At 63.0% G+C, this 16,018-nt stretch overlaps 2 protein-coding genes across 2 annotated transcripts; one reads left to right on the forward strand and one right to left on the reverse strand.

Annotated features, from left to right (window-relative positions):
• On the forward strand, nucleotides 1–9,596 carry AEBP1 (AE binding protein 1). Its single transcript, XM_057399130.1, has 21 exons — nucleotides 1–280; nucleotides 403–822; nucleotides 1,070–1,129; nucleotides 2,441–2,512; nucleotides 2,591–2,677; nucleotides 3,196–3,294; nucleotides 3,405–3,491; nucleotides 4,144–4,221; nucleotides 4,305–4,379; nucleotides 4,454–4,563; nucleotides 5,181–5,320; nucleotides 5,408–5,492; nucleotides 5,579–5,723; nucleotides 5,814–5,902; nucleotides 6,012–6,135; nucleotides 6,215–6,411; nucleotides 6,999–7,178; nucleotides 7,795–8,137; nucleotides 8,230–8,369; nucleotides 8,453–8,552; nucleotides 8,641–9,596. The coding sequence occupies exons 1-21, from the start codon at nucleotides 52–54 to the stop codon at nucleotides 9,189–9,191; spliced, it is 3,411 nt and encodes a 1,136-aa protein (XP_057255113.1). The 5' UTR covers nucleotides 1–51; the 3' UTR covers nucleotides 9,192–9,596.
• Nucleotides 9,597–9,663: 67 nt separating this feature from the next.
• POLD2 (DNA polymerase delta 2, accessory subunit) lies at nucleotides 9,664–14,915 on the reverse strand. The gene is made up of 10 exons (XM_057399117.1): nucleotides 14,681–14,915; nucleotides 12,365–12,486; nucleotides 11,638–11,761; nucleotides 11,448–11,562; nucleotides 11,017–11,215; nucleotides 10,855–10,935; nucleotides 10,362–10,519; nucleotides 10,133–10,260; nucleotides 9,947–10,048; nucleotides 9,664–9,872 (listed from the first exon to the last, which is right to left on the reverse strand). Exons 1-10 carry the CDS (start codon nucleotides 14,898–14,900, stop codon nucleotides 9,715–9,717), a joined length of 1,407 nt encoding a protein of 468 aa, XP_057255100.1. The 5' UTR covers nucleotides 14,901–14,915; the 3' UTR covers nucleotides 9,664–9,714.
• Nucleotides 14,916–16,018: the final 1,103 nt, after the last annotated feature.

Below are 16,018 nucleotides of genomic sequence, written 5' to 3' on the forward strand. Positions count from 1 at the left end.
CGTCCCCCGCCCGCTCTCGCGCTCCCGGCCCGGTCCCGGCGGCGTCGTGCGATGGGGCCGCCCCGGTCCTGCCTCGTGCTCGCGGCCGCGCTGCTGCCGCTGCTGCCGCCCGGGGCCGCGCCGGGACCCTCCGCGCCCGGACCCGCCGTCACCGACGCCGAGATCGAGGCGTTCCTGCGCGGCCTCCTCGGCACCGGCGACCGCGACGGGGATGGGGACGACGACGGCACCGACCTGGGCTTCGGCATCGACCCGAGCATCGGCACCGGCAGCGACACCGGTGAGCGAGGGCGCCGCGGCCCCGCGGGGGTGCAGTGGGACCCTACGGCCTGGCCCTGGCGCCCCTCACCCCGCGGCGGGGCGGCTGCCCCCCCCCCTTCCCCTCCGTTCTCCTCCCTCCAGGCTCCCCGGGGCTGACGGAGCCCGAGAAACCCAAGAAGGGAAAGAAGGAAAAAACTCCAAAACCCACCAAGAAGCCCAAGGAGAGAGCACGGGGCTCCAAGAAGGACAAGGACAGGGACAGGGGCCGGGACAGGGACAGGGACAGGGATAGGGACAGGGACAGGGACAAGCCCCCCAAGAAGCCCAAAGAGAAACCCCCAAAAGGCTCTGAGAAACCACCCAAAGGCTCCAAGAAGCCCAAGGAGAAGCCACCCAAAGCCACCAAAAAACCCTCTGGCAAGAAACCACCGGAGCCCCCGACACCTCCCCCGGAGCTCCACATCACCCCACAGCCCCCGTGGGGTGAGGATGAGGAGGGGACACCCCAATTCCCAAAGCAGCCTTTGCCCTATGAGGAAGAGGAGGATGCGGGTGGCAGAGGTGAGTCTTGGGGAGCTCCATCTCGCTACCAACTGGGTTTTGGGGGGGTCTTGGCACTTCACAACATCACCCTGTGTCCCACAGCTCCCAGCTGCCCTGGCTTTGTCCCCCTGGGGTCACGTTCCCCCCTCAGCCTTCCTCCCACCATGGGCTTTACTGCCTGGATGGGCCCTGTTTGAGACTGGGTTTGGGGCTGGGCTTGGGGTCTGGGGTCCCCACCAGTGCCTTGCTCTGTCCCTGTCCCCAGGGGAGCCAGAGGAGCCACCAATCTGGGAGCTAGGCCGGGAGGACTCACACCCCGAGCCTGGTGAGTGCCCTGGCCCTAGGCCACTGCCCTGGGTCTTGGGGCCACCTCCCTGCACCCCAGTGTCACCTCCCTGCACCCCAGAGCTGCCTCCCCATGCACCAATGTCACCTCCCTGCACCCCAATGCCACCTCCCTACACCCCAATGCCACCTCCCTGCACCCCAATGTCACCTCCCTGCACCTCAATGCCACCTCCCTGCACCCCAGTGTCATCTCCCTGCACCTCAATGCCACCTCCCTGCACCCCAATGCCACCTCCCTACACCCCAATGTCACCTCCCTGCACCCCAATGTCACCTCCCTGCACCTCAATGCCACCTCCCTACACCTCAATGCCACCTCCCTGCACCTCAATGCCACCTCCCTACACCCCAATGTCACCTCCCTGCACCTCCCTGCCCCAATGTCACCTCCCTGCACCTCCCTGCACCCCAATGCCACCTCCCTGCACCCCAGTGTCACCTCCCTGCACCTCAATGCCACCTCCCTCCACCCCAGTGTCATCTCCCTGCACCCCAGAGCTGCCTCCCATGCACCAATATCACCTCCCTGCACCTCAATGTCACCTCCCTGCACCCCAATGTCACCTCCCTGCACCTCAATGTCACCTCCCTGCACCCCAATGCCACCTCCCTGCACCCCAATGCCACCTCCCTGGACCCCAATGTCACCTCCCTGCACCTCAATGACACCTCTCTGCACCCCAATGCCACCTCCCTGCACCCCAGTGTCACCTCCCTGCACCCCAGTGTCACCTCCCTGCACCTCAATGCCACCTCCCTCCACCCCAGTGTCACCTCCCTGCACCCCAGAGCTGCCTCCCATGCACCAATGTCACCTCCCTGCACCTCAATGTCACCTCCCTGCACCCCAATGTCACCTCCCTGCCCCCCAGTGTCACCTCGCTGCACCTCAATGTCATCTCCCTGCACCCCAATGCCACCTCTCTGCACCCTAATGTCACCTTCCTGCACCCCAATGTCACCTCTCTGCACCCCAATGCCACCTCTCCAAGTCCCAGTGTCACCTCCCTAGTCCCCAGTGTCACCTCCCTGCACCCCAATGCCACGTCTCCAAGTCCCAGTGTCACCTCCCTGTACCCCAGTATCACCTCCCTGCACCTCAATGTCACCTCCCTGCACCCCAATGCCACCTCCCTGGTCCCCAGTGTCACCTCCCTGCACCCCAGTGCCACGTCTCCAAGTCCCAGTGTCACCTCCCTGCACCTCAATGTCACCTCCCTGCACCCCAATGCCACCCCCTGCCCCAGCCCCCCCCCCGTGCCCCTTTCCCAAGTGCCCCCTCTCGCAGAGGCCCCCATGGAGCCGGAGCCCCCGACCCTGGACTACAACGAGCAGCTGGAGCGGGAGGACTACGAGGACTGTACGTAGGGGAGGGGTCCCGCTGCGGGGACGGGTCCCCCCGGCACCCCCAGTCAGTGTCACCCCGCGCTGTCCCCAGTCGAGTACATCCGGAGGCAGCAGAAGCCCCGCAAGCCCCCTGGCAGGAAGAGCCCGCAGAGGGTCTGGCCCCAGCCCGAGCAGCCACGTGAGTGGGGGGAGCAGGGCAGGATAAGGGGGGTGACAAAGGGGGTGGCACCCTCGGGGGAGGACGGTGCCCAGGCTTGGGCACCAAGGGGAGCATCGCTTCGGGGCAGCCTGGAGCCGGGGTGGGCACGGGGACCCCATGGGGGTGTGGGGACCTGTGGGGATATAGAGGGGGGGACCTGTGGGGATATAGAGGGGGGGTCCTGTGGGGATATAGAGGGGGGGTCCTGTGGGGATATAGAGGGGGGGACCTGTGGGGATATAGAGGGGGGGTCCTGTGGGGATATAGAGGGGGGGTCCTGTGGGGATGGGAGGACCTGTGGGGATATATAGGGGGGGTCCTGTGGGGATGTGGGGACCCTACAGGGACATGGGGTCCTTGCAGGGATCCCACAGAAACATGGGGGACCCCACAGAGCCATTGGGATCCTATAGAGGCGCCCTACAGGGGCACTGTAGAGGTGTGGGGACCCCATAGAGGAACAAGGAGTCCCATGAGTTCCCTTTTACCCTCCCCAGCAACACCGGCAGAGACCCCCCCAGCGCCCCCCCCACCGCCCGTGCTGGTGACCGAAGGGGACTACGATGAAGGCTTCTTGCCACCTGACTACGATGATTGTGAGTGACACATGGGGCACCCCAGAACCCCATCCCTGTCCCCATGGGCCCCACAGGCCCTCCTGTGCCCCAAAGGCGTGTCCCAGCCCCCCCCCTTTTTGCACCCACAGTTTCCTATGGGCTGCCCCCACCGAAGCCCAGGAAAACCCCAGACAAAGGGGATGAGATGGAGACGGACGAGGAGAAACTCAAACCCTGTGAGAGATGGGCAGGGGCTGGGTCCTGGGGTGGGTGACATGTCCCTGTGATGGGTGACATGGCCCTATGGTGGGTGACATGTCCCTGTGATGGGTGACATGGCCCTATGGTGGGTGACATGTCCCTGTGATGGGTGACATGGCCCTATGGTGAGTGACATGTCCCTGTGATGGGTGACATGGCCCTGTGGTGGGTGACATGGCCCTATGGTGGGTGACATGTCCCTATGGTGAGTGACATATCCCTATGGTGGGTGACATGTCCCTATGGTGGGTGACATGTCTCTATGGTGGGTAACACAGCCCTATGGTGGGTGACATGTCTCAATTGTGGGTGACATGGCCCTATGGTGGGTGACATGTCCCTATGGTGGGTAACACAGCCCTATGGTGGGTGACATGTCCCTATGGTGGGTGACATGTCCCTATGGTGGGTAACACAGCCCTATGGTGGGTGACATGTCCCTATGGTGGGTGACATGTCCCTATGGTGGGTAACACAGCCCTATGGTGGGTGGCATGTCTCAATTGTGGGTGACATGGCCCTATGGTGGGTGACATGGCCCTATGGTGGGTGACATGTCCCTATGGTGAGTGACATGGCCCTGTGGTGGGTGACATGGCCCTGTGATGGGTGCCCCATCTCCAGTAGGGAAGCCCAAGAAAGGCAGCAGCAGCAAGGAGGAGGAGGAGGACCCCTGGGCAGAGGAGAAGGGCTGGGACCGCAAAGGTGGGTGCTCCTGTCCCTGTCCCCATCCCCTCACCCCCCTCTCCCTCCCAGGCTCTGCCCCCACCACCGTGCCCCTTTTCCAGGGAAACCCAAAAAGCCAGGCGGAAAGAAGTGGGAGCCAGACGAGGACGAATGGGAGCCTCCGGAGGAGAAGACGAGTGAGTGCCCCTGCTCCATGGGGCAGCAGTCACCCCGCTGTGGGGCCATGTCCGTCACCCCCCCTTGTCCTCAGGCTGCCCCCCCATTGGGCTGGAGTCCCACCGCATCGAGGATGACCAGCTCCTGGCCTCATCCATGCTGCGCCACGGACTGGGTGCTCAGCGCGGGCGCCTCAACATGCAGGTGAGGGGCACCCATCCTGTCTCCCCCCCCACCCAAAGCCAGGGGACCCCCGGACCTGTCATAGAACCCCAGCCTGGTTTGGGTTGGAAGGGACCCTAAAGCTCCTCCAGCTCCAACCCCTGCCACGGGCAGGGACCCCTTCCACTGGAGCAGCTTGCTCCAAGCCCCTGTGTCCAACCTGGCCTTGAGCACTGCCAGGGATGGGGCAGCCACAGCTTCTCTGGGCACCCTGTGCCAGCGCCTCAGCACCCTCACATAAATCACTTCTTCCTTATCTCCAACCTGAACTCCCCCTGTTTCAGTCTGAACCCATCACCCCTTGTCCCATCCCTACAGTCCCTGATGAAGAGCCCCTCTCCAGCATCCTTGCAGCCCCCTTCACACACTGGAAGCTGCTCTGAGGTCTCCTCACAGCTTCTCTTCTCCAGCCCCAACGTTCTCAGCCTGGCTCCATTCGGGAGCTGCTCCAACCCCTGAGCATCCTCGTGGCCTCCTCTGGACCTGCTCCACCAGCTCCATGTCCTGACGCTGGGGACGGTGCACCCGGGGGGGTTCCGGGTTCCCCGCTCATCACAACCAAGTGATGTTCAAGGTCCCTCTCGCTGTCCCCACCGCAGGCGGGCCCCAACGAGGACGATTTCTTCGACGGGGCTTGGTGCGCCGAGGACGACAGCCGGGCGCACTGGCTCGAGGTGGACACGCGCCGCACCACCAAGTTCACCGGCGTCATCACCCAGGGGCGCGACTCCCAGATCCAGTATGGGAGCAGGGGCTGGGTTTGGGGACATGGGGTGGGGGGAGCGGATGGGAACCCCCCTCCCAACCTGTCCCCTTCCTCCCGCAGCGAGGACTTTGTCACCAGTTTCTATGTGGGCTTCAGCAACGACAGCCAGAACTGGGTGATGTACACCAATGGCTATGAGGAGATGGTAGGCACCCCAAAAGTGGTTGGGGGGGGACAAGGGGGACCCTTTGCCTCCAGTTTGGCTACGTCTCCCCCCCTTCCTCATGGCAGAAGTTCTATGGTAACGTGGACAAGGACACGCCGGTGCTGACCACATTCCCCGAGCCCATGGTGGCCCGTTACATCCGCATCTACCCCCAGACATGGAACGGGAGCCTCTGCCTGCGCCTCGAGGTCCTGGGCTGCCCCCTCTCCAGTAAGAGCCGCCCCAAGGAGGGTTGGGGGGCACGCGGAGGGGGGTGGCATCTCTTCAGTGTCCATCACCGCCTCCCTGTCCCCTCCACAGCCGTCAGCAGCTACTACAGCCAACAGAACGAGGTGACCTCCACCGACAACCTGGACTTCCGCCACCACTCCTACAAGGACATGAGGCAGGTGAGCACCTCCCTGGGGTGGGATCCTCCATGGGGCAGGATCCTCCACAGAGGGTGGGCTCAGCCCCCCAGCACTACCCCATCTCCCCCCCCCCGCCTTGTGCCCGCAGCTGATGAAGGTGGTCAATGAGGAGTGTCCCAGCATCACCCGCATCTACAACATCGGCAAGAGCTCGCGTGGGCTGAAGATCTACGCCATGGAGATCTCGGACAACCCGGGCGAGCACGAGACCGGTGAGGCAGGAAGGTTCTGGAAGGGACCCGGAGCAGGCAGGGGTGCAGGCATCACCCTGAGCCTGTGCCCTGCCCACAGGTGAGCCCGAGTTCAGGTACACAGCCGGGCTCCATGGGAATGAGGTGCTGGGCCGGGAGCTGCTGCTCCTGCTCATGCAGTTCCTGTGCAAGGAATTCCAGGATGGCAACCCCCGGGTGCGGAGCCTGGTCACCGAAACCCGCATCCACCTCGTGCCCTCCCTCAACCCTGATGGCTACGAGCTGGCCCGCGAGGCGGTGAGGGCACGTCAGGGATGGGGCAGTGGATGCGGGTGGTGGATGGCGTCGTGGTTTAAGTGCTGAAGCCAGGACAGATGGAGATGATGGGATGTGGGTGGTGGATGCAGGTGATAGATGCAGGTGGTGGGATGCGGGCAATGGATGGAGGTGGTGGGATGCAGGCGATGGATGCAGGTGGTTGGATGCAGGTGGTGGATGCAGGTGGTGGATGCAGGTGTGGATGCAGGTGGTGGATGCAGGTGTGGATGCAGGTGGTGGATGCAGGTGGTGGATGCAGGTGTGGATGCAGGTGTGGATGCAGGTGGTGGATGCAGGTGGTGGATTCAGGTGGTGGATGCAGGTGGTGGATTCAGGTGTGGATGCAGGTGGCGGGATGCAGGTGGTGGATTCAGGTGTGGATGCAGGTGGTGGGTGCAGGTGGTGGGTGCAGGTGGTAGATGCAGGTGGTGGATGCAGGTGGTTGGATGCAAGTGGTGGATACAGGTGGTGGATGCAAGTGGTGGATGCAGATGGTTGGATGCAGGTGGAGGGATGCAGGTGGAGGGATGCACCCTCCAGCTCACTGCTGCCCCGGGCTACTGCAGGGCTCTGAACTGGGCAACTGGGCTCTGGGCCACTGGACAGAGGAGGGCTACGACCTCTTTGAGAACTTCCCTGACTTGGCTTCAGCTCTGTGGGCAGCTGAGGACAGGAAGCTGGTACCTCACAAGTTCCCCAACCACCACATCCCCATCCCTGAGCACTACTTGGCTGAGGATGCCACGGTGAGCTGCAGAATAGGGCATGGTGGTGGGGATGTGACGGGGCAGTGAAGGGGAGGTGATGGGGAGGCAATGGGAAGGTGATGGGGAGGTGAAGGGGAGGTGATGGAGCAGTGACGGGAAGGTGATGTGACAGTGAAGGGGAGGTGATGGGGCAGTGAAGGGGAGGTGATGGGGCAGAGAAGGGGAGGTGATGGGGCAGTGAAGGGCAGGTGATGGAGCAGTGACGGGAAGGTGATGTGACAGTGAAGGGGAGGTGAAGGGACAGTGAAGGGGAGGTGATGGGGCAGTGAAGGGGAGGTGATGGGGCAGTGAAGGGGAGGTGATGGGGCAGTGAAGGGAAGGTGATGGGGCGATCATGGGGAGGTGATGGGGCAGTGAAGGGGAGGTGACGGAGCAGTGAAGGGCAGGTGATGGGGCAGTGAAGGGCAGGTGATGGGGCAGTGAAGGGGAGGTGATGGGGCAGTGAAGGGCAGGTGATGGGGCAGCGAAGGGCAGGTGATGGGGCAGTGAAGGGGAGATGATGGGGCAGCGAAGGGCAGGTGATGGGGCAGTGAAGGGCAGGTGATGGGGCAATCATGTGGAGGTGATGTCTCACACCACCTGCCCCCTTCGGCAGGTAGCGGTGGAGACGCGGGCTATCATGGCGTGGATGGACAAGAACCCCTTTGTGCTGGGAGCTAACCTGCAGGGCGGGGAGAAGCTGGTGTCCTATCCCTTCGACGCAGCCCGTCCTGTCAGCGAGACCCCAGCGGCCGCCCCGCGCCTGCCGGACGAGTACGAGGACGAGAACCCGGAGCTGCAGGAGACCCCCGACCACGCCATCTTCCGCTGGCTCGCCATCTCCTACGCCTCGGCTCATCTCACCATGAGCGAGACCTTCCGTGGCGGCTGCCACACGCAGGACATGACCAATGCCATGGGCATCGTGCAGGGAGCCAAGTGGCACCCCCGGGCAGGCAGTAAGTGGGTGCCACGGTGCGCGGACCAGCTTGGCCACCACGTGGAGGTGCGAGCGAGCAGCTGGGTGGGTGCTTGGCCGTTTGTCTTGCAGGCATGAATGACTTCAGTTACCTGCACACCAACTGCCTGGAGCTCTCCATCTACCTGGGCTGTGACAAGTTCCCCCATGAGAGCGAGCTGCAGCAGGAGTGGGAGAACAACAAGGAGTCTCTGCTCACCTTCATGGAGCAGGCAAGTGCTGGGTGCGCCAGGCAGGGAGCGGGCAGGGCCCTGCCTGCCCCACACAGCTCCTCTCATCCCCCTTCCTGCCCCAGGTCCATCGGGGCATCAAGGGCTTGGTAACGGACCAGCAGGGAGAACCCATCGCCAACGCCACCATCGTCGTGGGGGGCATCAACCACAACATCAGGACAGGTAGGGCGCGGGGCAGGGTGTGGGGCAGGGTGCTGCTAGCATTGTGCAACCAGCTTCACACGCCGCCGCGTCCCCTCGCTGCCTGCAGCCAGCAGTGGGGATTACTGGCGCATCCTGAACCCCGGTGAGTACCGCGTCTCGGCCCGCGCCGAGGGCTACAACCCCAGCGTCAAGACCTGCAGCGTCCTCTACGACATCGGGGCCACCCAATGCAACTTCGTGCTGTCGCGCTCCAACTGGAAGCGCATCCGGGAGATCATGGCCATGAACGGGAACCGGCCCATCCGCCGCATCGTGCCCGGCCGCCCCATGACGCCCCGCGAGCGCCTGCGCCTGCAGATGCGGCTCCGGCACCGCATGCGTCTACGGCAGCAGATGAGGCTCCGGAGGCTCAATGCCACCACTGCTGCCAGCAGCCCCACGGCCCCTGCGCCCACCACGGCCATGCACATCTCCTTCAGCAGCACAGCCTATGTGCCCTGGAGCCAAGAGCCACCCACAGCCGGCACCTGGGAGATGGAGACCGAAACAGAGGTGGTCACGGAGGTGGTGACCGAGACGGAGACCTGGGAGCTGGGCACAGGGACGGTGCAGCCCTTCACCACGGCCGAGACCTACACCGTGAACTTTGGTGACTAGGGGTGCTTGTCCCCTCGTTCCTGCCTCAGCCAGGGCCGGACACTCGCCACAGGCTCCGGCATCGCTTCCAAAATCTCCTCGAGCCCAGCAGCCCGCTCCGGGTGGGCTCCAGCTCCTCACCCATGCTGCTTCCTAGGGCTGTGCTGCTGCTCGCCCCAAGGCTGGGTGGCTGCGGGGTGTCCCCCGTGCCGCTCTCCAGGGCCAGCACCAAGAGATGCGCTGCCCCATCCCTGAGACATGGGATGGGGTGAAGCAGTACACAGCCCTCACCCCATCCCATCCTGGTGGCGTTGGCAGGGGTGGTCCTGCTCTCCAGGGCAGGGCCCGACGGAGGCAGGCGCAGCCCCACTCCCCTCCACACAGTTTTTTGTTACACAAATAAATCAAGTTATATTGGTAAGAGAATCTCTCCTTTGCAACCAGCAGCTCCGTGCCAGCGCTCCCAGGAGGACAGCCAGGAATGACACAAAGGTGGTAGGCGCTGGTATGCTCTGAGGGGTTTATTGAGTCCATGCCTGCTCTGTCAGTGCTTGATGTCCATGTCCCCATCATCGTCCTCAGCCCCAAAGCCAGAGAAGGAGATGGGCTGGCAGCTGAGATCCCGCAGGTTGATGAGGCAGGCGGTCTGCGTGGTGCTGAAGGTGGGCACTGTCACCAGCAGGACCTGCTGCCCTTTCTCCCCTGCAGACACAGGCGGATGAGCCCCCACTCACACCCTGGCACAGGGTTGAGGATGCTGCAGGCACTGGACTCACCTGTGAGCAGCTTGGACTGGAAGCGGGGAGCGTTGCCACAGAAGTAGACGTGTGGGCACTCGGTGATGATGAATGGGTCCAAGTTGTAGAAGGGGTAGCAGCCTGGGAGGGATGGAAAGCAGGGGGTTAACTTGCACCCCCACAGCAACACCTGCCCGGCTCAGCTGCCAGCAGCCCTTGCCTCACCCAGCGTGTCCGGCGCTGTGGGGCTGATGTGTCCTGCCAGCAGCGTCCATTCCAGGATTTCCAGGTAGTCGTCCATGCTGCTGTACTTGAAGATGTCACTGACGTTTTGACCCGATGTCCCCAAAAACCTGCATTTTGGAGGTAGAAAGGGGATGTTCACCCGGCTGTACCTGCCACGACTCGGCCCACGATCCCAGAGCTGCTCGCAGGCTGGCACAGGAGGTTTTACCTGACGCCGTCCACATCGGCCTGGTAGGGGTTGGTGACCAGGCGCAGCGTGGCGTAGGCGCTGGCGAGGGGCAGCATGCAGTGGTGCAGCGGCTGCTGCGGCAGCATGTAGTTGGTGGGGTCAAACTCACCGGGCATCACGTCCACAGGCACTGAGCTCTGTGGGATCAACAGGGATAAACCAAACTCTGAAGGGGCTGGGAGCAGCTGGAGCTGCTGCCGGCTCTGCCTTGCTCCCCCATTTGGCTTCTGCTGCATCCCACAGGAAGCCTCTCTTGGCTTCACCACACAGACCAGATGCCGGGATCCAGGCCGGGCGCTGCTTTCCCATTCAGCACCACATGGACTGCTCAAAGGGAATGTGTGGCTGCGGAAGGGGCCCCCCTGAGCCCCTGGGCTGCTGGCAGAGCACCATTCCCTGTTTTGGGAGCCAGGCACCCTCCCCCAGCAGGTCCTGATTCCCTGGCCAGCCCCATCCTGCTCCACATGCTCACACAAAGCTGCAGCAGGATCTCATCCAGCATCTTCATGGATTCCACACTTGCTGCCTGCGTCTTCTTGGTCAAGTACCTGGCCTGGGTCGGGGGAGAGACAGTGAGGAAAGGACCCTGTCCCCTTGCTGGTCCCTCCCTGCCCAGCACCTGTCCCCGTTGTACCTTGTTGAGGGTGTCCCGGCTCTGGGTGTTCTGGCTCAGCATGTTCCCAGCCAGGATGACACGGGAGATGTGTGCAGCGCAGCTCTGCTGGCCCTCAGCACCCAACTGCCCCGTGACCACATCCAGCAGCAGTTGGGTGCTCAGCAGGGACTCACCACTGCCACTGCCCAGCCCCAGCCCCGATGCCAGCAGCACGAACCTGCACAAGTATGGGCAGCACCTGTGATGCCTGAGTACACCCAGCCCTGCCTGCACCCAGCCCTGCCTGCACCATCCCTGCCTGCACCAACCCTGCCCGCAATGGGGTGCTTCAGAGAGCTGGAGCAGGATCATGAGCCCCCATACGTGGTCTCTTGGCACAAGGCTCCTACTCCATCGGGCCCAGGGGACAGTGGGGACACAGTGCCAGCCCCTCCTGTCCCTGCACTCACCGGTCGGAGCTGGGCCCGTTACGGGGCAGCGCTGGGGGCAGGCTGGCGAAGCAGTGATCCTCCACCAGGAACTTCCCGTTGTCCTGCTCGTAGCCGTACACAGCAAAGATGGTCCCTATGGCACAGAGTGGATGGTCACCCCTAGCCCGGGCCCCGAGGTGGCTGCCAGTGAGGGTCTGTTGTCCCCTACCTGTCACCAGCTTCTGCACGTCAACAGCTCCTTCCAGCTTGATCCGCTGCAGCTCATCCTCCAGGATCAGCTCGTCGGAGGGGTCGATGTACTTGGGCAGGGGTGGCTGTGGCACCAGGTTGTACTGAGGGAGACACACACAGGGGAGGCTGTGACAGCCTCAGCGATGGCAAAGAGCCCTTCCACATCCCAGCCAAACTCTGCTCATGGAAACCAGCCCTGGTGCTGCTCCGGCACTCAGAGGGGCTGCTTTCACCTAACGATTCCCACAGTGCCCAGCAAAGCCTGGGAAAGAGGAACTGGGACATGGAGCATGGCTCACGTCTGGAAATGTGTTTGCAGTCACCACCCTGCGTATCCCAACCCTCGTGCTTCAAACTTCCCAACGTGCTCCCCGTGAGCCGGCCCCAAGGATGGAAAAGCTTCCCTGGACACCCCCCACATCCTCACCCTCCAGAATAGGGAAAAGGGGGTTGCTCTGCTAATCCCACTGGATCCAAATACTCCAAGGGCAGGAAAAGCAATGCCAAGCTGGCAGCAAGGGGTGGCACTAAGAGTGATGGGGTGGGCACAGAGATTATTATCCATCAGCTCCCCAGGTTGAAGCCCTGGCAGCTCCCAGTTGCTGGGCCACAGCAAGCATGAGGGAAGCGATGGGAAGGCGGCTGAGGTCCTGGTGTGTGTTGGCACATTCCCCGGAGGAGAAGGAGGAATGTTCCCTCCTTACCTCCTCGCTGATCTCCTGCAGGATGGAGGGCTGCAGCTGCATGGCCTTGAAGAGCGTCCCCACCACGCAGCATTTCTCTCCTGCCTGCAGCTCACAGAGCTTCCTCAGTGCAATGTCATCCCCTGCAGAGAGAAATGGGGCTCAGGCACGCGACGTGAGGCAGTGAGGGAACGGGGGGAAGGCTCCCACTCATCCTCAAGGCACAGAGCTCAGCTCACACGTGTGGGCCAGATGGGGCCAGCAGAGCACAACCAAGAGGCAGCACTGGTGGAGGGGAAGCTGGGCCATGCCCAGCAATTCCCAGGAAAGGAGGGAGCATGGAATGGGGACTGGTGTGCTGGGCACACAGCTGGTGCTCTTGCCCCTGGGCATGCAGGGCTGGTGCTGCTGCTCTCCACCAGGAGATGACACAAACATCCCACTTGGGTTGAACAGGCAGGAGAGATCACTCCCCCCTGTCAGGGCTGGATCCTCCACCCAGGATCCCCATCACAGCCAGCAACATTTGGGGAGATCCCAATGAGAAGGCAGTGGCAGGAAAGGCACAAATGGGATCCCCAGAGGAAACCAGGCCAGGAACCAATCTGTGCCTCAGCAGCACAGCCCCAGCACTCCATCACCTCTGCAGGCAGAACCCACATCTCCCCCACCACAAGCTGAGCCCCATCCTGTATGTGTCTGTAGGACTTTTATCTCCTGCTGTTTAAACCAGCCCGTGAAGCCCATCCATGCCTCCACCTCCACCCTGCAGTGAGCAGGACTGGCTGCCAGGCGCTGCCGTTCTCCTCTCCCAGAACAACACTGCCAGATCCCGCTCTGGGCCGGCTCCTCCAGCCTTGCTGTGTGCCGGGGGGGTGACATTTACCCCCCCAAAACCTCTCCCTTTGCTCATCACGCGCCTGCTGAATGTGACTCCCGTCCATGGGAAGGGCCCTGCTGGGCTCACAGGCAGCCGGGGCTCAGCAGAGCTGGAAACACGAGTTCATCCATCCCAGGAATGCAAACACTCGGCGTCAGGAAAAACAATCCGGGGTTGGTTTCTTATTCTTGGCTCTCCCCCCCAGCTCAGGGGGAGGGGGCTGCACTCTGCAGACACAGACCCAGAAATCCCATCCCATGACTCCACACGTGGAGCTTTAGGAAACCGCTGGTTCCCGTCACCGCGGCCCAATCCAGCTCTGTGGAAGCGCCGCAGCCTCAGCTCCACACAGCCCAGGGGCTGGGGAGAGGAAGGAAAACAAGCGGCCAGCCCAAAAAGCTCCTTAGAAGGGCAAAACCGAGAACTCGGCTGGGCCAGGAAGGTGGAATTCAATCATGGGCTTTACCATGCCAGAGGAGCCGTGGTTTCAGGAATGCTGGAACACTGCCTAGCAGGGAAAACATTCCCAGGAACACGTGTGGGGTATTCGACCCTCAAACGTGTGTGTAAGGTGAGGAAACCAGAGGGGCTGTGTGAGCCTGAGGGACCTGGGGAATTGGGACCATGTGAACGCCATGGACTTCAACAAGGCCAAGGGCAGGGTCCTGTCCCCAGCACAAGCCCAGGCTGGGGGCGACTGGATGGAGCAGGCTGAGGAGAAGGACTTGGGGGTGTTGGATGAGAAGCTCCCCATGGCCTGGCTTCAGTGAGTGCTTCAGACCAGAACCTCCCCGTGTGCTGGGCTGCAACCGCAGAGTGTGAGCAGCAGCTCAGGGAGGGGATCCTGCCCCTCTGCTGAGCTCTAGGGAGACGCCCCCCGCAGCCCTGATCCAGCTCTGGGGCAGCAGCACAAGAGGAACATGGAGCTGTTGGAGGGAGGCCAGAGGAGGCCACGGAGCTGCTGCGAGGGCTGGAGCAGCTCTGCTCTGGAGCCAGGCTGAGAGAGCTGGGCTGGGGCAGCCTGGGGAGGAGAAGGCTCCTGAAGGGGAGACCTGAGAGCAGCTCCAGTGCCTGAAGAGGCTGCAGGAAAGCTGGAGAGGGGCTTGGGACAAGGGCCTGTAGGGACAGGCCAAGGGGAATGGCTTGAACCTGCCAGAGGGGAGACTGAGCTGAGCTCTTAGGCAGAAGCTCTTCCCTGTGAGGGTGCTGAGGCGCTGGCACAGGGTGCCCAGAGAAGCTGTGGCTGCCCCATCCCTGGCAGTGTTCAAGGCCAGGTTGGACACAGGGGCTTGGAGCAAGCTGCTCCAGTGGAAGGGGTCCCTGCCTGTGGCAGGGCTTGGAGCTGGAGGAGCTTTAAGGTCCCTTCCAGCCCAACCCAGTCTGATTCTATGAAGCTCCCAGTGCCCTGGCTGTGGGGCTCTGTCCTCCTGCCCCACAGACGGGGTTTCCCCACTCACCCCACTTGCTCCGCGCGCGCTCCTGCAGGATGGGCCGCATGCGGGCCAGGCGCACGGCGTAGATGTGAGCGTACTGGTGCCCGAAGCTGCGCTCGCCCAGGCGGAAGGGCTGCGACTGATCCGTGTACCCCGACAGCGGCACCCGCGCGAACTTGGGGGGCTCGGCCGAGGGGGGGCTCAGCAGCCCCTGCGCCGTAGGGGCCGCCCGCTCCGAGAACATGGTGGGTGCTGGGGGGGGCAGGGACTGGGAAAGAGAACGGGAACACTCAGGATACAGGCACCTTCCCGGACCCCAAAACACGTCGCGCGCCCCGCAAAAATACTGCCCTGGACCCCCAAAACAGCCCCGGACCCCCCCAAACACTGTTTTGGACCCCCTGAAACAACCCCGGACCCTCCAAAACACTGCTTTGGACCCCCTGAAACAACCCAGGACCCCCAAAACACTGCCCCAGACCCCAAAAACAACCCCAGACCCCCCAGAACACTGCTCCGGACACCGCAAAACAACCCCGGACCCCCAAAACAACCCCGGACCCCCCCAAAACACTGCCCTGGACCCCTCCAAACAGTGCCCCGGACCACCCAAAACAACCCTGAACCCCCCCAAAACACTGCCCCGGACCCCCCAAAATAACCCTGGAAGCCCCCAGACACTGCTCTGGAGTCCCCAAAACCCCAGGATCCCCTAAAACAACCCCAGGACCCCCCAAACCAACCCCGTACCCCCCAAAACACTGCCCCGGACCCCCCAAAACAATCCCGGACCCCCCAAAACAACCCAGGACCCACCCAAACACTCTCCGGACCCCAAAAACCAACCCCGGACCCCCTAAAAAAACCCAGGACCCCCAAACAGTGTCCCGGACTCCCGAAACAACCCCGGACCCCCCCAAACACTGCTCCGGACCGCCCAAAACAACTCAGGACCCCCCAACATTGCCCCGGACCCCCCAAAATAACCCAGGACCCCGCAAAAAAACCCGGACCCCCTTAAACCCCGGACCCCCCCAAACACTGCCCCGGACCCCCCAAAACAACCCCGGATCCCCCCAAACAACCCCGGACCCCCCCAAACAACCCCGGACACCCCCAAGCAACCCCGGACCCCCCCAAACAACCCCGGACCCCCCAAACTCTGCCCTGGAACCCCCAACCATCCCCCCGGCACCGGGACCCCCCCCGAGCCCTCTCAAGCACCAGGACCCCATAGAACGCCACCCCGGTACCCCTGTTCTCACGTTCCCCGGAGCCCAGGTCACGTACGGGTCAGAGGTCAGGGGTCAGAGGTCGCGGTCCCGGTATCACGGACCCGCCATGAGGGGGTTGTGGGGGGTG

This window comes from Pezoporus wallicus, unplaced genomic scaffold (genome assembly GCF_028554395.1).
Source record: "Pezoporus wallicus isolate ANWC-B61680 ecotype Strahan unplaced genomic scaffold, APGP_CSIRO_Pwel_v1 contig_8591, whole genome shotgun sequence".
In the NCBI taxonomy this organism is placed as follows: Eukaryota; Metazoa; Chordata; class Aves; order Psittaciformes; family Psittacidae; genus Pezoporus; species Pezoporus wallicus.

Bases quoted from the DNA above. Each gene is read 5' to 3' on its own strand.
- AEBP1 (XM_057399130.1), top strand. From the start codon at position 52: ATGGGGCCGCCCCGGTCCTGCCTCGTGCTCGCGGCCGCGCTGCTGCCG. The intron at 823-1,069 runs GTGAGTCTTGGG...CCCTGTCCCCAG, and splicing joins GGAGGATGCGGGTGGCAGAG to GGGAGCCAGAGGAGCCACCA. The intron at 5,321-5,407 runs GTATGGGAGCAG...TTCCTCCCGCAG, and splicing joins GGGCGCGACTCCCAGATCCA to CGAGGACTTTGTCACCAGTT.
- POLD2 (XM_057399117.1), bottom strand. From the start codon at position 14,900: ATGTTCTCGGAGCGGGCGGCCCCTACGGCGCAGGGGCTGCTGAGCCCC. The intron at 11,216-11,447 runs GTGAGTGCAGGG...ATACTTGTGCAG, and splicing joins AACGGGCCCAGCTCCGACCG to GTTCGTGCTGCTGGCATCGG. The intron at 10,936-11,016 runs GTACAACGGGGA...CCCCCGACCCAG, and splicing joins GCCGGGACACCCTCAACAAG to GCCAGGTACTTGACCAAGAA.